The sequence below is a fragment of the Takifugu flavidus genome, chromosome 2 (genome assembly GCF_003711565.1).
Source record: "Takifugu flavidus isolate HTHZ2018 chromosome 2, ASM371156v2, whole genome shotgun sequence".
Lineage (NCBI taxonomy): Eukaryota > Metazoa > Chordata > Actinopteri > Tetraodontiformes > Tetraodontidae > Takifugu > Takifugu flavidus.
The window spans coordinates 2,298,039-2,314,085 of NC_079521.1; the positions used below are offsets into that span (position 1 = coordinate 2,298,039).

A 16,047-nucleotide genomic window follows, 5' to 3' on the forward strand; every position below is an offset into this window, starting at 1 on the left:
TTCCAGGTGCACTCCAGCGAGCACTCCTGCAGTGCTGCTTTTGTGTGCTGTCGTTTTCCTCCTGACTGATCACAGATCAAAAAGCAACTTGACATCTGGCTAACAGTCACTGTGTGGCACGAACCAGCGCCGTTCAAAGACTTTGCCTCAAATATGTCAAATATTCAGGGGATTTATTGTATTTTGGATGTGGGAATATTCAAATTATGAATAAGGTGAGCGAGGGGCAGATTTTGAATCTTTTTTGATTCGACTTCTTTTTTCTCTTTTGTTGTTGAAAACTGCAGGAACATAATAGAATTCTGCAAAGCTTATTTCTTTTCGCAGGGTTTCATATGTTGTTGGTAGAGCTGACGGCTACATAATGGTAATTCAAGCAGTGGTGGGAAGGAGGTGGTGGCAAAACAAACTGAAATTGAATGTCAGGAGGATCTACCCTGCTGGATGGACCTCGGTTGTATTCTCTTGTTTGTTTGGTGGGAATATTTTAATACGGCCCCGCGTATTAAAATCCAGCCGCTCCTCTTTCGCTTGCGCGGGAAATCCGCCCGCACAGATGGAGGCTGCAGGATGCAACCTGAATTAAACGTGGGGGTAAAACACGACTGGTCAGCATTCAAGGGAGGACAAAAAGGAGTTCTAAATCTGTAATCATCCCAGTGGAAACGCTGACCAAGTAACAAACAGGAACGTCACAGAAGTCTTTTGCTCTCTGCGGAGAGCAGAAAAAATTGCTCTTTTTCTTTACATTGTCCTTTACATTGTTACTTCCTGTAACGCGAGCGCTCTCCTCTATCATACGACGCGTGATGTCATCGTGTAAGTGTATTAGGGTGAGGAGGCTAATAGATAAGAAGTCTTTTATTTATAAGAGATATTCAGAAAGAACTCAGCCAAAGAGAACTGTCTTGAAGTGTAAGTCGTGCCTGCTGTATCTGCTCTCCATCATGTGAATAATGAATCGAATTTTGGGGGACGGGGCTGCAAATTGCACAAAGGTCACAGTCAAGTCTGCGTTTCGCCCTTTGATTTAATCATTGTCAGTTTGCAGCGTCTCAGCGTGACAAAGGTAACAGGCCCGAGCGACATGATCGGCGCTCAAGGTTGGGCGCTGCGCGCCGTCAAGGTGAATCCGCTGCGCCTGAGCGTCGCTCTGCATGTGTCCCCGCTCTCCAAGTCCACCATAAGACAGTCTCGCTCACATAAATGAGTGACTGACGTCGCTCAGTATCATTCAGCATCAAAGAACATGTTGCTCGTAACGCTGAGGACAGTGTTTACCGTCAGCGAGACTGGGACGGGGACAATCGCTAGGCGGTTAGCATGAACGGCCGTAGCAAAGCTAGCAGAGAGCAGGGACAGGTGAGAGAGAGACATGTCCTCACTGCAAAGACAAGAATCAGAAGAGGGTTCAATCAGCATCAAAACTGATATCTGTATGTTTGCTGGCTTATTAGTATGTTTAGATGTAGTTTTACTATAAATGGGTTAAAATTTAAACCACTCACTGAAATTTTACCTCATAGGTTTCATGAGACGTGTCCACGACACTCTGCACACCTGAGAGTGATTTGGAGCCTCCCAACTTGAGGGGAACGTGTTTGGTGTGACACTCACACGCGCGCTCCCCTGCGTCGCAATCAGGAATCCCGTGCAACTATAGCGCGGGATATCATTTTTTATTTGCTTTTAATTCTTTTCACACAGCGTTGTCAGTTTGAGTGACAGCTGGCAGAACATTTCAGGGTCTGTCTCCCTGCTTCCTCGCGAAGCTGTCAGGGTCTGACTGGGATCCACTCACTCTGCAGGAGGAAGGCTGCTCCCAGGTGGCTCGCTGCTGTCTGCCTGTTCCGAAAGTGCTCTGCGTCTGCAGGGCAACGGAGAAAAAGGGAAAAAAGGAGGAAGGGGGGGGGTGCGCGTTTGTGTGGGGGGTCCTCATGGACCTCTCCCAGCCTGCGTCTGGAGGATTTTACACCATTTCATCTCAAAAAATGGAAATGTCATGGCTCGGTACATCTCCCCAACAGTTGGAATCTGGGCCAGTGGTTTATTTAATTCATTCCCAACCATCCGTGTATTATGAGCTGCATTTGTGTCCTTCATTAAAAAAAAATGTTGTTGTGACATGTGTATTTCTTTCTATCTATCTATCTATCTATCTATCTATCTATCTATCTATCTATCTATCTATCTATCTATCTATCTATCTATCTATCTATCTATCTATCTATCTATCTATCTATCTATCTATCTATCTATCTATCCCTGGAAATATAAATTTTTCACAATCATCCTGAGTTATTACTGAAATGGTAATAATACCTTTAATATCAATGTTATTATACACCATTAATAACAAGTATGGAGTGGTGGTATCTCAGTCTGTTGAGGACTGACCTAAGAAGTGGAGGGTTTCCGGTAGTAGGGGAAAGTGCCAGAACACCTTCAGAGCAATGCTGAGGTGCTCTTGAGCAAGGTACCGAACCCAGTTTCCCCTATGGGGCCCTGCAATGAGCTAGAGACTCAGTAAAGGTGCAGCCTGCCCTCGCCTGAAAGTCATAAAGCAGTCAAGAAAAAGAAAGAATAACTATGTATGTGTGTTTTTGGACATTTGAAACAATCCAAACACAAAGTGGGAGTAGAACCGTTGCACTTTTAAATGTATTCGACGGTTGGGGGAGTCCCTCAACAAGAGGCAGGGACGTCCTGGACGCTCCCGACCAGGGTCGCGCTCATTTACTCGTCCATTTATTCCTTCAGACTCTCCGTCCAGCCTGACTTGCATGGACGGTGATGTCGCTGAGGAAAACATGGAAACTCCGCAGAACTTTTAAGGCCAGGAGGTGAACGTGCTCACCACCGCACCACCGTTCCACCCCTCACTGCTCACATATTTAAAATTTGTCTTTGGCACAGAAGCTGTTATGTACAAGAGAAATGCCGCGTGTAGACAAGAGCAGAACTAATCCGTCTGATTCCACAACCAGTTGCTAAAAGGAGATGCTAAATTGGGGGGAGAGCAGACTGGAGGGTGTCACATGGAGCCTGCATCACTTAAAGCATGCACAGATGTGTGGGGGTGGTGGACAATTCAGTTGTTTTAGCTATTTGGTAGTTTAATCTTGTAATATTAGACACATAAATTATGTCTTGCTGTTAAAATGTAACTATAGGTAAAGGAAAAGGAGGAACAGTTGGTCCCTGAGGACAGGAAGAGCCTGTTTGTCAGGAGGTGGGATCATCTGACACGAATCACCGCAGCCTCGTGTCTTTTTCTATTTTTTTTTGGGGGGGGGGGGGGGTTAGCGTTTATGACAGTCACACGTGGCGACAAGTGATACGTGTGAAACCAAAGATGACCCCCGTAATGACAGATTTTTGAATTTTTGTGAGCCCCTTTTGCGTCAGCTTATGCTAACAACTGGCCTGCCGCATTTACCAACATGAAAGAGCAATTTCACAGCTTCAACTGGCTTTGGAAAATTCTTTATTACGTGCCTTCCAGTTTCATACCCACTTTTTACATTCTACAAGTCCCAAAATGTCAAAGGCAAGGAAGATTAATAGAAGTCCAAAGGATAGAAACGTATTTTTAAGTGGGCTGTTGATTCGACTTAAAATTCTGGAACGTGTTTTGCATTAAGATGGGCCAAGGTCACACATAAAAGGTTCATGTTTGGTCCTCCTCCATTACATCCATTATCCCCTCCTGTGTTGTTAAAGCTCTTGTGTGACACTGTGCTGTCCTAACTCATTAATGCAGCACCTTTGGGAGTCACTGAGTGCTGACAGATACCAAACAGGGTTAACAACTCTTCATCTCTGACCATGACATAACATGTTCTAATGGTCTTTTTTTAGTGTGGAGGGATGCGGGGGTGCTACTAGCACCACACGGGGAGGGCTTTATGAACCATACACCCCCCTGCTGCTCGTGTGAAGGCTGTAATTATTCCTCGGATAATTACTGATTTCCTATACTCACACATGTGCAGGTTGATGGATTTGGCTCTGTTGGCGACGATACCCGAAGGAGCGCCGTGGAGGTCGGCCTCAAATTTCTAAAGATCTCCTGCCTTTGCAGGTACTTCATTGATCGGCACACAGATCTGGAGAGGCAGTTCAACATCAATGTGGACGATGGGAAGATCACGCTGGCTAAACTACTGGACCGGGAGACGGACATGTGGCACAACATCACAGTGACCGCCACCGAAGTCAGTAAGTCGCTTCTCCTGTCTCAACCAGACATGGGAACTGCAGGAACGCAGCTACCAAAGGCCTGGAAAAACAAGACGGAGCAACGGCTTTGACAGATGCATCAGCCGTGGAAACAGCAGTAAATCCATGCTAATATTAGCTTAGCTAAAACCCAATTTTAAACTTAGCGTAAAAGGAGATGTCTTCAGAATTGTTTTCAGGCTGAACAGTGTGTTCAGTAAGCACAAGGAATATAAGGAGCATTAAGACTAAGTGCATTGAGACCAATTTATTGACGAGGAATGTTCAGATGAGGGCTCTGGTCATGGCTCTCGTAGCCCTGGCGTTATCTTGTATCCTTGCCATTGCTGGACGCTGAAAGGTCAGACGTTGCCTTTTGCCTGTTGAAGAATCATTAACCTGCACAAGCCCCTGTTCAACACCTTTGCTGTTCAACAGCAGCATTTTTAATTTGCTGTTAGCACATGACACAAACAATTAGCATTTGAGACCACGTGAGGGGTGGGGGGGTGGGGGGGGTATTATAGAAGCTGATTTGCTGGGATTTGATTGAATGAAACAGCTCAGTAGTCAATTTGTGGAAGCCCAAGAACATGAAGACGTATCAAGTAAACAGTTCTAAAGGCACGCTCCAGAGCGGGATCCTCTAACGACAGCATCCATTACAGATTAAAGAACATCTGTGAACCGCAAAACTCAGTGACTCCATTGGAAAATCTTGCCGGCAGAGCTCCAAACAGCACAAACCATATGTACAGCTTTATTTGCATACAGATTGTTTCGGGGGGGCTGTATGCTGTGATAAAACTTAATGTAGCCCTTAAAGCTTTGGAATGGAAACTGACACAGCTTGTAACTTTCCCCCCCTCTCCTGTCCTGTTCTGCTCAGTCTCTCCATCTTTCCCTTCACATCTAATCCCGTCTCACTCTTTTTAAACTTCCATTTAAAGGAAACATATATTAATTGCTAGAATAAATAAGGGCTCTAAAACCCCATCATAGCAGCCTCTGTTGGAGAACCTGCCTCTTGGCAAAGTGACTCTAAGTCAAGATAACAGCGCCTCTGACAACAGTGCACAGAAATGCGCCAATGTTTGTGCCTCTTCCGGACGGATACATTTGTTCCCAGTTCCTCCACTGTTTGCCGTCCAAACAGATGTATGCTCTGCTGCCTCGTACCAGCTGACACCCAACTAATCTGATCGTATTCCTTGTCCGCTACTGGAGAAAAGTCACTGCGCGGAGTGTGGCGTTGGGCGTGGGGGTAGCTGTCTGCCTCTGCCCTAATCCGTCTATCCCTGTCACACTGTCAATCTCCACCCTTCTGACGGCTCTGCCACTGCTGCCTTGTACACTCCTTTGTGTGTATATCTCAATCAGATGGAGAGATGAGGAGCATATGAAGAGCTTTTGTGGATTAGCGGTCTTTTTCAGGCAGGTTTAATAATTGATGACTATATAATTTGAAAATCCGAACAAGCGTGGCCAGTTTGGAATGGGCGCCACGAAATACAGAGTCGCTCCTCCGTAAATGCTGACAGTAGGAGCTCGCTTCACCGTCTATGGTGAACTTCATTGCGCCCCGGGGTAAACTCAATAAGAGGTTATCAGTCCAGCAGCTACAGCCGGAACCAAATGAAGCCATACAATAGGACAATTAATTCAAGGACAGCGGCAAAAACAAAAGACTCATCGACTGCAGAAGGGTTCTTTGCTCTGATGAGACCAATTTTAAACTCTTTGGCCATCAAACCTGACAGAGAGGGCTCAAATGAAGCAATGGAAGAATAAAAAAAAATAGCCTCTGGGTTGAGTGGACATTCTGCAAGCGCGTTGCAGATGATTGTTTTAAAAGTTAGCCTTTGCTTTGCTGATTAATAAACACGCGGCTTCATGGGGACTCTCAAAAAGGACGGTCAATTACCAGTGATGAATAATTCCAATCAAAATCTAATCTAATTAAAGTGCCTTTTATTGTCTTTTTAGACTTCAGTTACCAACGATGCATTAAAATGCATGCGTTAACCCTCATGTTTTAAACATCGCGGCGTACAGGGGATTTTCAAAAGCACTTTGAATGGGTTTCTTTTGTCTTTTCTGTTGCCTGGAATCCTGTTTTGCATAACTGATAGCTGCTGCTAAAACGCAGATTGATTCGGCTTATCGTCCGTCCTGCCGTCAACTCAGGAAATGAAGGCAGGAATCAAGACGGAAAATAAAGGAAATTAAAACTAGGTCACACCGTGGAGTTCACATGTCTGTTGTCTCCCTCCTTTTTCTGCATTAGGAAACCACAGTCAGATATCGAGAGCAATTGTGGCCATCAGAGTAATGGACATTAATGACAACGCCCCTGAATTTGCGACTGAATATGAAGCCTTTCTTTGCGAAAATGGAAAACCTGGACAGGTAAGAAAAGAAATGGCTCATTCGTCATTGAGGTAATTTATCCCCCCCCCCCCCCCATCTCCCTCTGTAATGATTGACCACAAAGAATTATAGCCTATTTACTTCACTGGGGGACTCCAGAGGTGGGGGTGCAGTCGATGCCCCCCTCCCACCCTCTGCTGCAGCCCTGCCCTGACACAAAGAAGGAAGCAGAAGGGAAATTAGAGCAGTCAGGTTTGGTCAGAGTGGATCATAACTCAAATAATTCCCCTGTCCTTCATCTGCTCCTCCGAATGGGTAATGCTTTCTCCACCCAGGAATTCTGAGCAGGTACTTAACATTCCCCTTTTCATCAATCAAGCTCATTTAGAGGCAACGCATCCAAGATACGCAGCTTTATTGAGGGGGGGGAGGAGTCGCCCTGCAGGGTGGGAAGCTGAACTTTCGCTCACTCGCAAAGACAAACCCACGATGACAGAATTACTAACAGACTCAGGTGACTGAAAGGTGCATAAGCGGAGACATGACATCCCGGATGATAGTCCTTAAATCCACACACGAATACGGTTTATGTTTGAGCAATGTTACAATAAAGCTGCGGGGAATAAAAAAACAAAACACACTGACTCTGCTAATGGCTCTCAACATGGTCTCTCTTTCTTTTGACAACAGGTGATCCAGACCGTCAGTGCGGTGGACAAAGATGACCCCATCCAAGGGCACTACTTTAACTACCGACTGGTCCCAGAGATGCTGAACAATCCCAATTTCACCATCAAAAACAACCAAGGTGACTAAAAACGCACCCAATCACATGGAGAAAAGACACATCTTGGCAGAAGGAACCTGTTTGGATGAGCGTAGTTTACCAGCCACAGATGTGAAGATGTCTGGTCACCAGCTTCTTTTCTCTCCCCAGTGATCTTTGAGGCAAACTAAGTGAATGAGAGCCAAATGGCGTTTCCTGGTAGTCTTGCAGCTCATTGTAGGGTGATATCTTAGGAATGGTTAGTGCATAGCAGATGGTGCTTGGTTTATTTTCTAAACACTCTGATGTGCTTTATGGCGCCAGGTTTTCTCTGTCTTTACTCCGTCCTTCGCCCCATCTCTCCTCCATAACAGGCTGTGTTCATGACAGTATTTTGTAATGTTTTCTGCTCGAGGCAAAAAAAAAAAAACCCTTCATATGGTGTGAGCCGTCTGTCGAGATGCACAGGCTACGGACTGGCCGCAGGGTAACTTAGTGCAGCCTGCGCCTGACGGGGGCAAGAGTCCATAAAAAAACAGGTCATCAAGCAGATCAACCGACTTTTGAACAAACCAGGAAGCGCCTGTTTTGATGCACGGACATATAGTCGTGTCACAAACATTGTTTGATCTCTAGTTTCCATCCAGGACAACATCTGAGCATCAGTCCCAACAACGACCCGGCTTATGTCCCTGCTTAGGCGAACCGACGATGTATGGATATAGGTTGCTGTTTGGCAGCGTATGTTGCGAGGCAAGGCCAAATTTTTGTATGTGGTATTGTTAATTTCAAACAGAGACAAGGTTCAGGTTGCTCTGTATCCCCTGGCACTTCACTCACTATTCATATCTGAATGTGCAGCTGTGGGAGACACTTGAGTGAAGAGCATCATGCTCCCGTGAGCTTCTGTGTGCTGCTTTTGTTTGCGATGATGGGTCTAATTGTAGGGAATGAACAGTGAAGAGGTTAGGGCTTGTCCACAGCGGAAGATAGCTTAGCCTTGACTAGCTATAGGTAACATACAGCGTCTCCGGCGGCAGATTTCAGACCATCCGCCCTTGATATTACTCCGCTGATGCACACGATGATCAGCTAGCAGCAATTTCACAGACATGCTCTTCTCGTACTTATAGGTTAAAAACAATTCTAGGACATTAATATGGGGACATTGGGGAGTAGAAATGTCAGGAGAGGATGAGTAGACTGGAGGATCACTACAGGGAGATGAGTGGAGAGGATGAGGAGAGTTTACACAGAACATAGCCATTATCTCAGATTAGATGTGGGTGCATCCTGTACACGCTGGCATTATCAGCCTGTTCTGGTGTTTTTAACAAAACCAGTGACGTCACACCTTTACGTCTTCAGCATTGTGACCCGGTGTATTTGTACCACAGACTTGGGTGTCAGAAAGGATTAGGCTGATGTCCGAAACGCGTTCATAAACATGCTCAAGCAGGCCGAAGTGATTTGTTCATCTGTTAATGTAATGCGGTGTTTTGCGACTCGGAGCGGTTCTGAGCTGAAGTCGGCGTGGGACGGCTCCGCCTACAGCTGCCCCAGCGCTAACTGCTGGCCTTCACATTCAGTGTCTTTCTTCATTCCTCTGGAATCTTTTTGGCAGAGATGTTACACGTCGCCTCATCTAAATTAGCTGATCCCCCATTTCAATTTGGCTCCAAACCAAAATACTCCCAAAGGGACCAGCTGACATCCAGTTTGCCGTTTGCTTCATTGTTGCTGTCGGAATATGCAGTCAGGCACAGTGGTCTCACGTGATGTGTGACTGGCTGCTTTAATTGTTGCTCCTACTGGTCTGTGCTCCAGAGACCAAGACAAGAGCAGGAAAACCAGTTAGTTTAGTTGGTTTCAAATCACAGATGAGGGATCCTCTCACAGGAAGTGATGTCACACGTAGAGAGAAAATGTTTCTTTACCCCCCCCCCCCAAAAAAAAATCCAATCAACTGATACTATGAAAAAATATGAAGGAAACCTATTTTGGCATATTGCACCTTTTTATTCCTTTTTTAAACCCAGCACAAGCAAACATTTGGGGTTTGACCACCCTTCGTTCAGCTCCACGCTGGAAACCAGGGGAAACCAGAGGAATCATTTCATTTCCAGTCTCAGAACCAGTTTGACTGTGAAAATAAAGGACGAATTCAATTCTCCCTGGAGAATTCGCCACATGTTTCGCAATAACAGGTTTAAAGCTTTCCGATGTACGCAGGAGGAAATATAGATCAGTTAGTTCATGCCTGTGTTTCATGCACCACGCTACCATTTACACGAAAATCATTGATTCAGCTGGGCCACCAAAGTCATTAGTTCTTATATCAGTATGAAGATTGAAGAAACTTTATTTGGAAAGTGCAAGAACAGGATACAGACGCAGCCTGTCAGTATCATGTGAAGGTAAACGAAAAACAACAACTCTCTTGGTTCTTTTAATCCTTTGGTCTTACATGACTAAATTTAATATCGTCCTACTAATTTCGCCGAGGAGACTTTAAAAGTTAGGTTTTCAGACTGTCAGTATCGCAGCTGTCGCAAAGAATATTCATTATTTATTATCAGGTACATTATTTTGAAACTCTCAGGTGGTTCTGAGCCAAACTGGACACATATCAGAGGCAAGAACATTCTTTTAACTCCACCGAGTTCAAGCAGATGGGCTTCTCTTTTTAATTTTTTATTAATGTAAAAGATTCAAGCTGGAATAAACACTTACCATCAAGAAATTAAACCTTGACCTGCGTATAAAGTATTTTACAGTGTAGACAGTGGAATCCTCCTTCTACACCTCAGTACGACCCACATGAAAGTGAAAATGTTCCCTCTCTATGGCACCACTGATAAGAAAGTAAAAGACAGCATATGTTCACATCAATGGCAGATCATCAGGCCAAATATTTATATCCCAAAATTTCCATCTTTTCATTGGCGTTGCCATGCCAACACAACTGTTCCAACATGGAACATCGTTCTTTCGTACATCACCACGTCTTCCCGAAGGAAGACAAAGGTTAGCCTACCGGTAATTTCACGCTTCCGCGCGATCAGCAGGAGTAGATTCTTATGGGAATGCGAGTGTTTGATAATGTAAGTCGGCTAGCGGGAGCCAGCTAATGAGGAGAGTTTCACAGAAGTGTCATCAAAGAGCAGCTGGTACATTTATGGGTCTAAGCGTCTTCGAAACACATGCTCCCTTCATTGATTTCCTCTGGTCTTACAGTGTTTGGGCCATGAGGTCCTTCCGTTAGAATTCCCCCAAAATATGGAATGTTGTTGGGAAAAAAAGGAAGTGAAGTGAAGTGCTGGATTATGTGAAAGCGTACACACGCGCGGTGACAATTGATGTGAAATGAGTTTACCCTCATGCTGCACTGATCTTCAGGCAATTTAATAACAGATCTTCGGTGGGTTGTGAATGATAATGAGATTTTTGCACGTCTTGACAAAAATTAATCTGACTTTTCTGGTCTCCGACAGACAACTCAATCAGTGTGCTAGCCAAGCACGATACCTTCCGACGACAGAAGCAGGAAATGTACTTCCTTCCGATCATTGTGACCGACAATGGGCACCCGCCGATGAGCAGCACCAACACTCTGACCATTCGGGTGTGTGGGTGCAGCAAAGACGGTATCGTCCAGTCCTGCAACGTTGAAGCCTATGTTCTACCCATCGGCCTCAGCATGGGAGCCCTCATCGCGATCCTGGCCTGCATTGTTCTGCTCTTAGGTGTGTATAAGACATTTGAAAGATGTGAATGCCTTAAAGAATTAGCTGGAACAATAATTTGGGTCTTTTGATCACTCCAGTTACATAAAGTTACACAATGCAAAAACGGCGTATTAAGCATCATTTCATTGAGATATTTGTATCCCAGTTTTCTTGAGGATCAGTCAGACCTTGAAGCAGATCAGTGCCTACTGGCAGAAGAGCCATTTACTAAAGCTTGACTTCTTTTCTCCCTTTTCCCACCAGTCATTGTTGTGCTCTTTGTAACCCTGAGACGGCATAAGAACGAACCCCTGATTATAAAGGATGATGAAGACGTGAGGGAGAACATCATCCGATATGACGATGAAGGAGGCGGTGAAGAGGACACGGAGGCGTTCGACATTGCGACGCTGCAGAATCCCGACGGCATCAACGGCTACTTACCCCGAAAGGACATCAAGCCTGACTTGCAGTTTATGCCGCGGGCGGGCCAGCACTCGGGCCCAAATGGTGTGGATGTTGATGAATTCATCAACGTACGACTCCACGAGGCAGACAATGATCCCACCGCTCCGCCCTACGACTCCATCCAAATCTATGGATACGAGGGCCGAGGATCCATCGCTGGCTCGCTCAGCTCCCTGGAGACGACTTCGTCAGACTCGGACCAAAACTATGACTACCTTAGAGAGTGGGGCCCACGCTTTAGAAGACTTGGGGAGCTCTATTCTGTTGGCGAAAGTGACCGTGAGACCTGATCTTTGGTTCCTTAGGAAAGTACCTTTCTGGTCTTTTTGGTTTTTATGTTCACCTACTTGTGTATTAAATGCTAGGGGGTTTGATGGCTTTTAGAACCTGATATTTAAAAAAAAAAAAAAGAACAGCTGAAAACACGGAAGGCCACCTTTTTGTAATTTTCTTAGTGAGGTATAGCAGTCTTCATCCACTACATCAAGCGCATTGTAATTGTTGAGCCAAACAACGTCTTTTTTTAGGAGATCTCTGATTCTTGTGGAGTGTAACTTAGATTCCGTTGTGGAGTGTCTAGCAGTGTTTTGGGTGTTAGTCATTCGCCGTGACTGCCGGTAGCAGAAAAAATAAATAAATAAGAAAAGAGCAAAGCATTGCTGGATGACAGGAACTAATGATCAACCTTGGGTTTTCTTGAGTGGACACAACGCTCTTTGCTCCATGGACAACAGGCTGGACCTCGGAAGCTGCAGAGGGACTTGTTTCGTGCCCCCCCACCCCCCCAGGCCAGCCAGCCCATCCGAAACAAGACAACGATGAAAAAGCAATATATGGTCTCCATTACAATGATGAATGTATGTATGATTAAAAAAGGCAAAAAGACAAATATTGGCTTTAAGGTGAATTTGTTATCATTTGATATCATTGGTGGCCACATTTATAACCTAAAGCCAGGAAAGGCTCGCTTTATACAACTTTGTATTTACACACTCCAGGTATGAGTCGCAAGTGTTACTAGTCTAGAAAAGACTGAAAACAAGACAAAAAAGAGAAATGTAGAAACTATGAGGCCTTCTTTTTATGGAAGCAACATTAAAGACAATTGTAATCTACTGTTTTTGACACCTGTTGATTATACATTATTGTTCAATTGGTTTTTGTATTGTTTGTTCTTGGATCATTTCTTTCTGTGCTGACAATTACGTGAGTGGGTTTCATTTTTTTTCGATTCTGCTCTTTTTCCCAACAAGCTGAAAACTCTTTGATGATGGCCAGACTATGTCAGGAATCGAAGGCAGTTGATGTAAACAAGTAAACAGAGCTAATCAAACGAATCGGGACTGCGGCAATGAAACCTTTCTGAGACGTGCTAATTCAATGTATAATCTATATCACATACCATATTCTGAGGCACAGCCAGATAGCGTCTGAGCACAATTAATCCAATTGATACCTGAGTGTTTGACTCACTCCAAACATCAAACCAGAGTCAGGATGCACAGTTTGCATTCGGAAAAAAGAAAGGAAAGTAGTCCAGAGACCCAGAACATGTGCATATTCTGCTTACACTGTATGATATCAGTAAAAAAAAAAAAAAGACTTGTAATGTACATAGAGTTACTGCTAAAGTCATTAGCTTTCAATGAGGTGGTAGGTTTCGTCTATCTGCACGTTAGCTCTCTTGCACAGAATTTCAACGGCACTACAGCAGCGTGTGTATTCAGTCTGTACTGATACAGTATTATGGCAGTTTTCGGTAGACTAAACAATACACAGTATATGAAATAGTCCTACAGGCAGATCATATTTTCTACTGTGCTTTAATGCTTATCAATGTGTATGTTCAATTATTTACTCCCTGTACTGTAATCTAAGATACCCTGTATTGTTTCCTACTTTGTGAAATATATTTTTATAAATACTGCCAAATTAGTGTACATTCCTTCTGCTGACCCGTCCTCCACAAACAGGTACCCGGGCCTCAGGCAGCATGGACCAAAGTTCTAGATTGTTCCTTCCTTATGTAGGACTGATGGAATATAACCAAGGTCAGAGCTGACGGAAGAATTGGTGTTGTAATTTTAGTAGAGCTGGATCCTGATGCAAACATAGGGGATTTTTATCAGGATTAAAATTCAGTTAGTGTTCTGGTTATGACAGTTGTACACATTAGTTAAATAATTACTCTGATTACTCTATATGAGCTTGATTAAACGGGGCATCTTGAATAGCATCCAGTGTTTAATCCGAATGGAAAAGTGGAGAAAAGGGTTGGAAAAGGTTGACGCTCCAGGCGCTGCCGTTTCCTCATAGACTTATTTTATAAACACATTTTATATTTGACATTTAACATTTTATATTTGCATGATTTCACCTGTCTTTTTGCTAGATTGTTCTCAGCTCCTTTTAACTTTATATTTTTAAGAATTTTGACCTCAGATAGTCCCGAAATAGTCATTACCAACCCTCAATTTCTTCTGAAGGCAGGTGTGAAGAGCAGAAATCCTAACTGATGTGTCCTGTCAACAAAAAGCCACCTCTGAAAATGTCTCACATGGGTTTGAGCGTCCTCAAATGTTTCGAAGGCAGACGCGCAGGAGCATCTTCCCCTGCGTGTTCCTCACCTAAACAAACAACATCTCTCCTTGAACATCTTACACATTAAAAAAAAGTCTATTTTATGCAAAGCAGTGGGAAACAAAATACAAAACACGCCCGCTTGACTCAACATTCTATAAATAGAGTTATAGGCTTAACCTTGAGCCCCCACCCCTTAAAAAAACCGCAACAATACACACCAGAAGAAACACAAAAAAATGTCAAATCCTTATCATTTTCCAGCAGCATGAGAAAAGAATCTCTGATGTTGAAGGCGACCTTTGATTCTCAAAAGTTGCTGTTTTGCTCCTAATAGAGTGTGCATGCTTCAGCTTACTTTATCAGTTTGACATTATAAAGTTGGAACTCTTCAGCGTTTAAACTCGCCGCGCTGTTCCAGCAGGGCTCGGACACTGAGTGGACCGCTGGAGTCCTCCGTGAGACGACCGCAGTGAAGACAACAGGATTTTAAAATGTGCTGTGCACAATAATTCTCAAGCTTAAAAAAAAAATAAAAAAAAAAAAAAAAGCATACTGCATAATTAGCTTTGTAAACCGTCATTATCTCATCAAAGAGGAAACATAGGGCTTGAAATCCATTCTGCATTCATCCCATTTGGTATTCTCATTTCAGAGAGTATGCACCCATGGAGATAAAAGTTTTGCACCAGAAAGGCCTCGGTTACATTAATTAGTCTGAGATGTAAATTGCAGTGTTGTTACAATAATACTCATCTACATTCATCCCGATTATTTATTACATCGAGCGCAAAGGAGATTAGATATAGTTCCATTTCCAATTTCCTTGCCTTTTTCCCCCCCTTTTAGAACACTGCCTCCTCTCAGTTAATCGTGTCGAAAGATTAGAGTTTTGTTTGGCTTTATCAGATATTGAGGTTTCTGCTAAATAACAAAAGCTCTTTGATCGTATCAATTCCTGTCCGTGCCGCACCGAACTCCAAAAGCATGAAGTCTCGCAAATCCACTCGCACACATGCTTATGAAATGAGCTTGTGTAACAGGCAGATCAGATTAATCCAGAAATCTGATTTGTACTTGTTAATAAGATGAAGAGATGAGAGCAAAAATGGGAAGAATCGGCTAATATATTTTGATTTGACTGTGTTTTCTGACTGACTCATGTGGCTCAGCTCTTTATGTGACTTTGGCCTTTGGAATAACGCTGAGTGATACTAAACTTAAAGTCTGATATTGTCATGCGTCTGACCTGTTTGTCAAATAAATAAATAAAAATAAAAAATCAGCACTGGAACAAATGGTCCTTTACTCCAATTAAATCTTCCAGGGAACGACGGCGCAAATCGTCTCCCTGAAAATCTGACCTCCGCGGGTCCAGAGATTCATTTGCGCGGATCTATATTCGTGTATGGCTGCACGTCTGACAGAGGTTGTCTACCTGAAGGGGGAATCAAATTATCTTCTCGCTCCTGTCATATAATGGAGGTGTCACTCGGTGTTCCCAACTGATATGTGCTGGGGTTTATGAGCCGGACCTGTGGATGCAGCGTAGGTAGTAAAGAAAGGGTAATTATTGTTACCTGACAGAGATGCCCTCAATTACAAGTAAAGTTTGCTGCATACAAATTAGGAAATTGCATTTCTCTTCTGCAATTAAGGATACAGATCCCCCGTTTTTCCCATAAGGTGTCGTGCTTTTCTATTTATGGCAGGAATAACTCACCCAGGGGGAATTTCATGCAGAGGACACCAATTTGAGGCATGAAAATGTGCATCCCAGCAGCAATTCCAAAGGAAAACCAGCATCTTTTAGAAGCGCAGTGGTCTTTTGTGGATTATTGTGACCTTAGGTTCACAACCCAGCAGAGCCAGTGATGGGAAAAGGATTGGATGCTTTTTCTAGAATCCATAAAA

At 43.8% G+C, this 16,047-nt stretch overlaps 1 protein-coding gene and 1 long non-coding RNA gene across 8 annotated transcripts in view; one reads left to right on the plus strand and one right to left on the minus strand.

The window, feature by feature from the left end:
• cdh8 (cadherin 8) overlaps positions 1-13,485 on the plus strand; it is a 75,881-nt gene extending 62,396 nt beyond the window's left edge. For all 7 annotated transcript variants that reach the window (XM_057017405.1, XM_057017431.1, XM_057017455.1 and 4 more), the window contains 5 exons: positions 4,085-4,221; positions 6,509-6,630; positions 7,282-7,399; positions 10,852-11,103; positions 11,350-13,485. In XM_057017405.1, the coding sequence (XP_056873385.1) occupies positions 4,085-4,221; positions 6,509-6,630; positions 7,282-7,399; positions 10,852-11,103; positions 11,350-11,843 (1,123 nt within the window). In that variant the 3' untranslated portion in view covers positions 11,844-13,485. The remainder of the gene's footprint in view (positions 1-4,084; positions 4,222-6,508; positions 6,631-7,281; positions 7,400-10,851; positions 11,104-11,349) is intronic.
• The window catches only part of LOC130516522 (uncharacterized), a 230,160-nt gene that overhangs the window by 156,397 nt on the left and 57,716 nt on the right, over positions 1-16,047 (minus strand). The gene's annotated exons all lie outside the window — the stretch shown is intronic.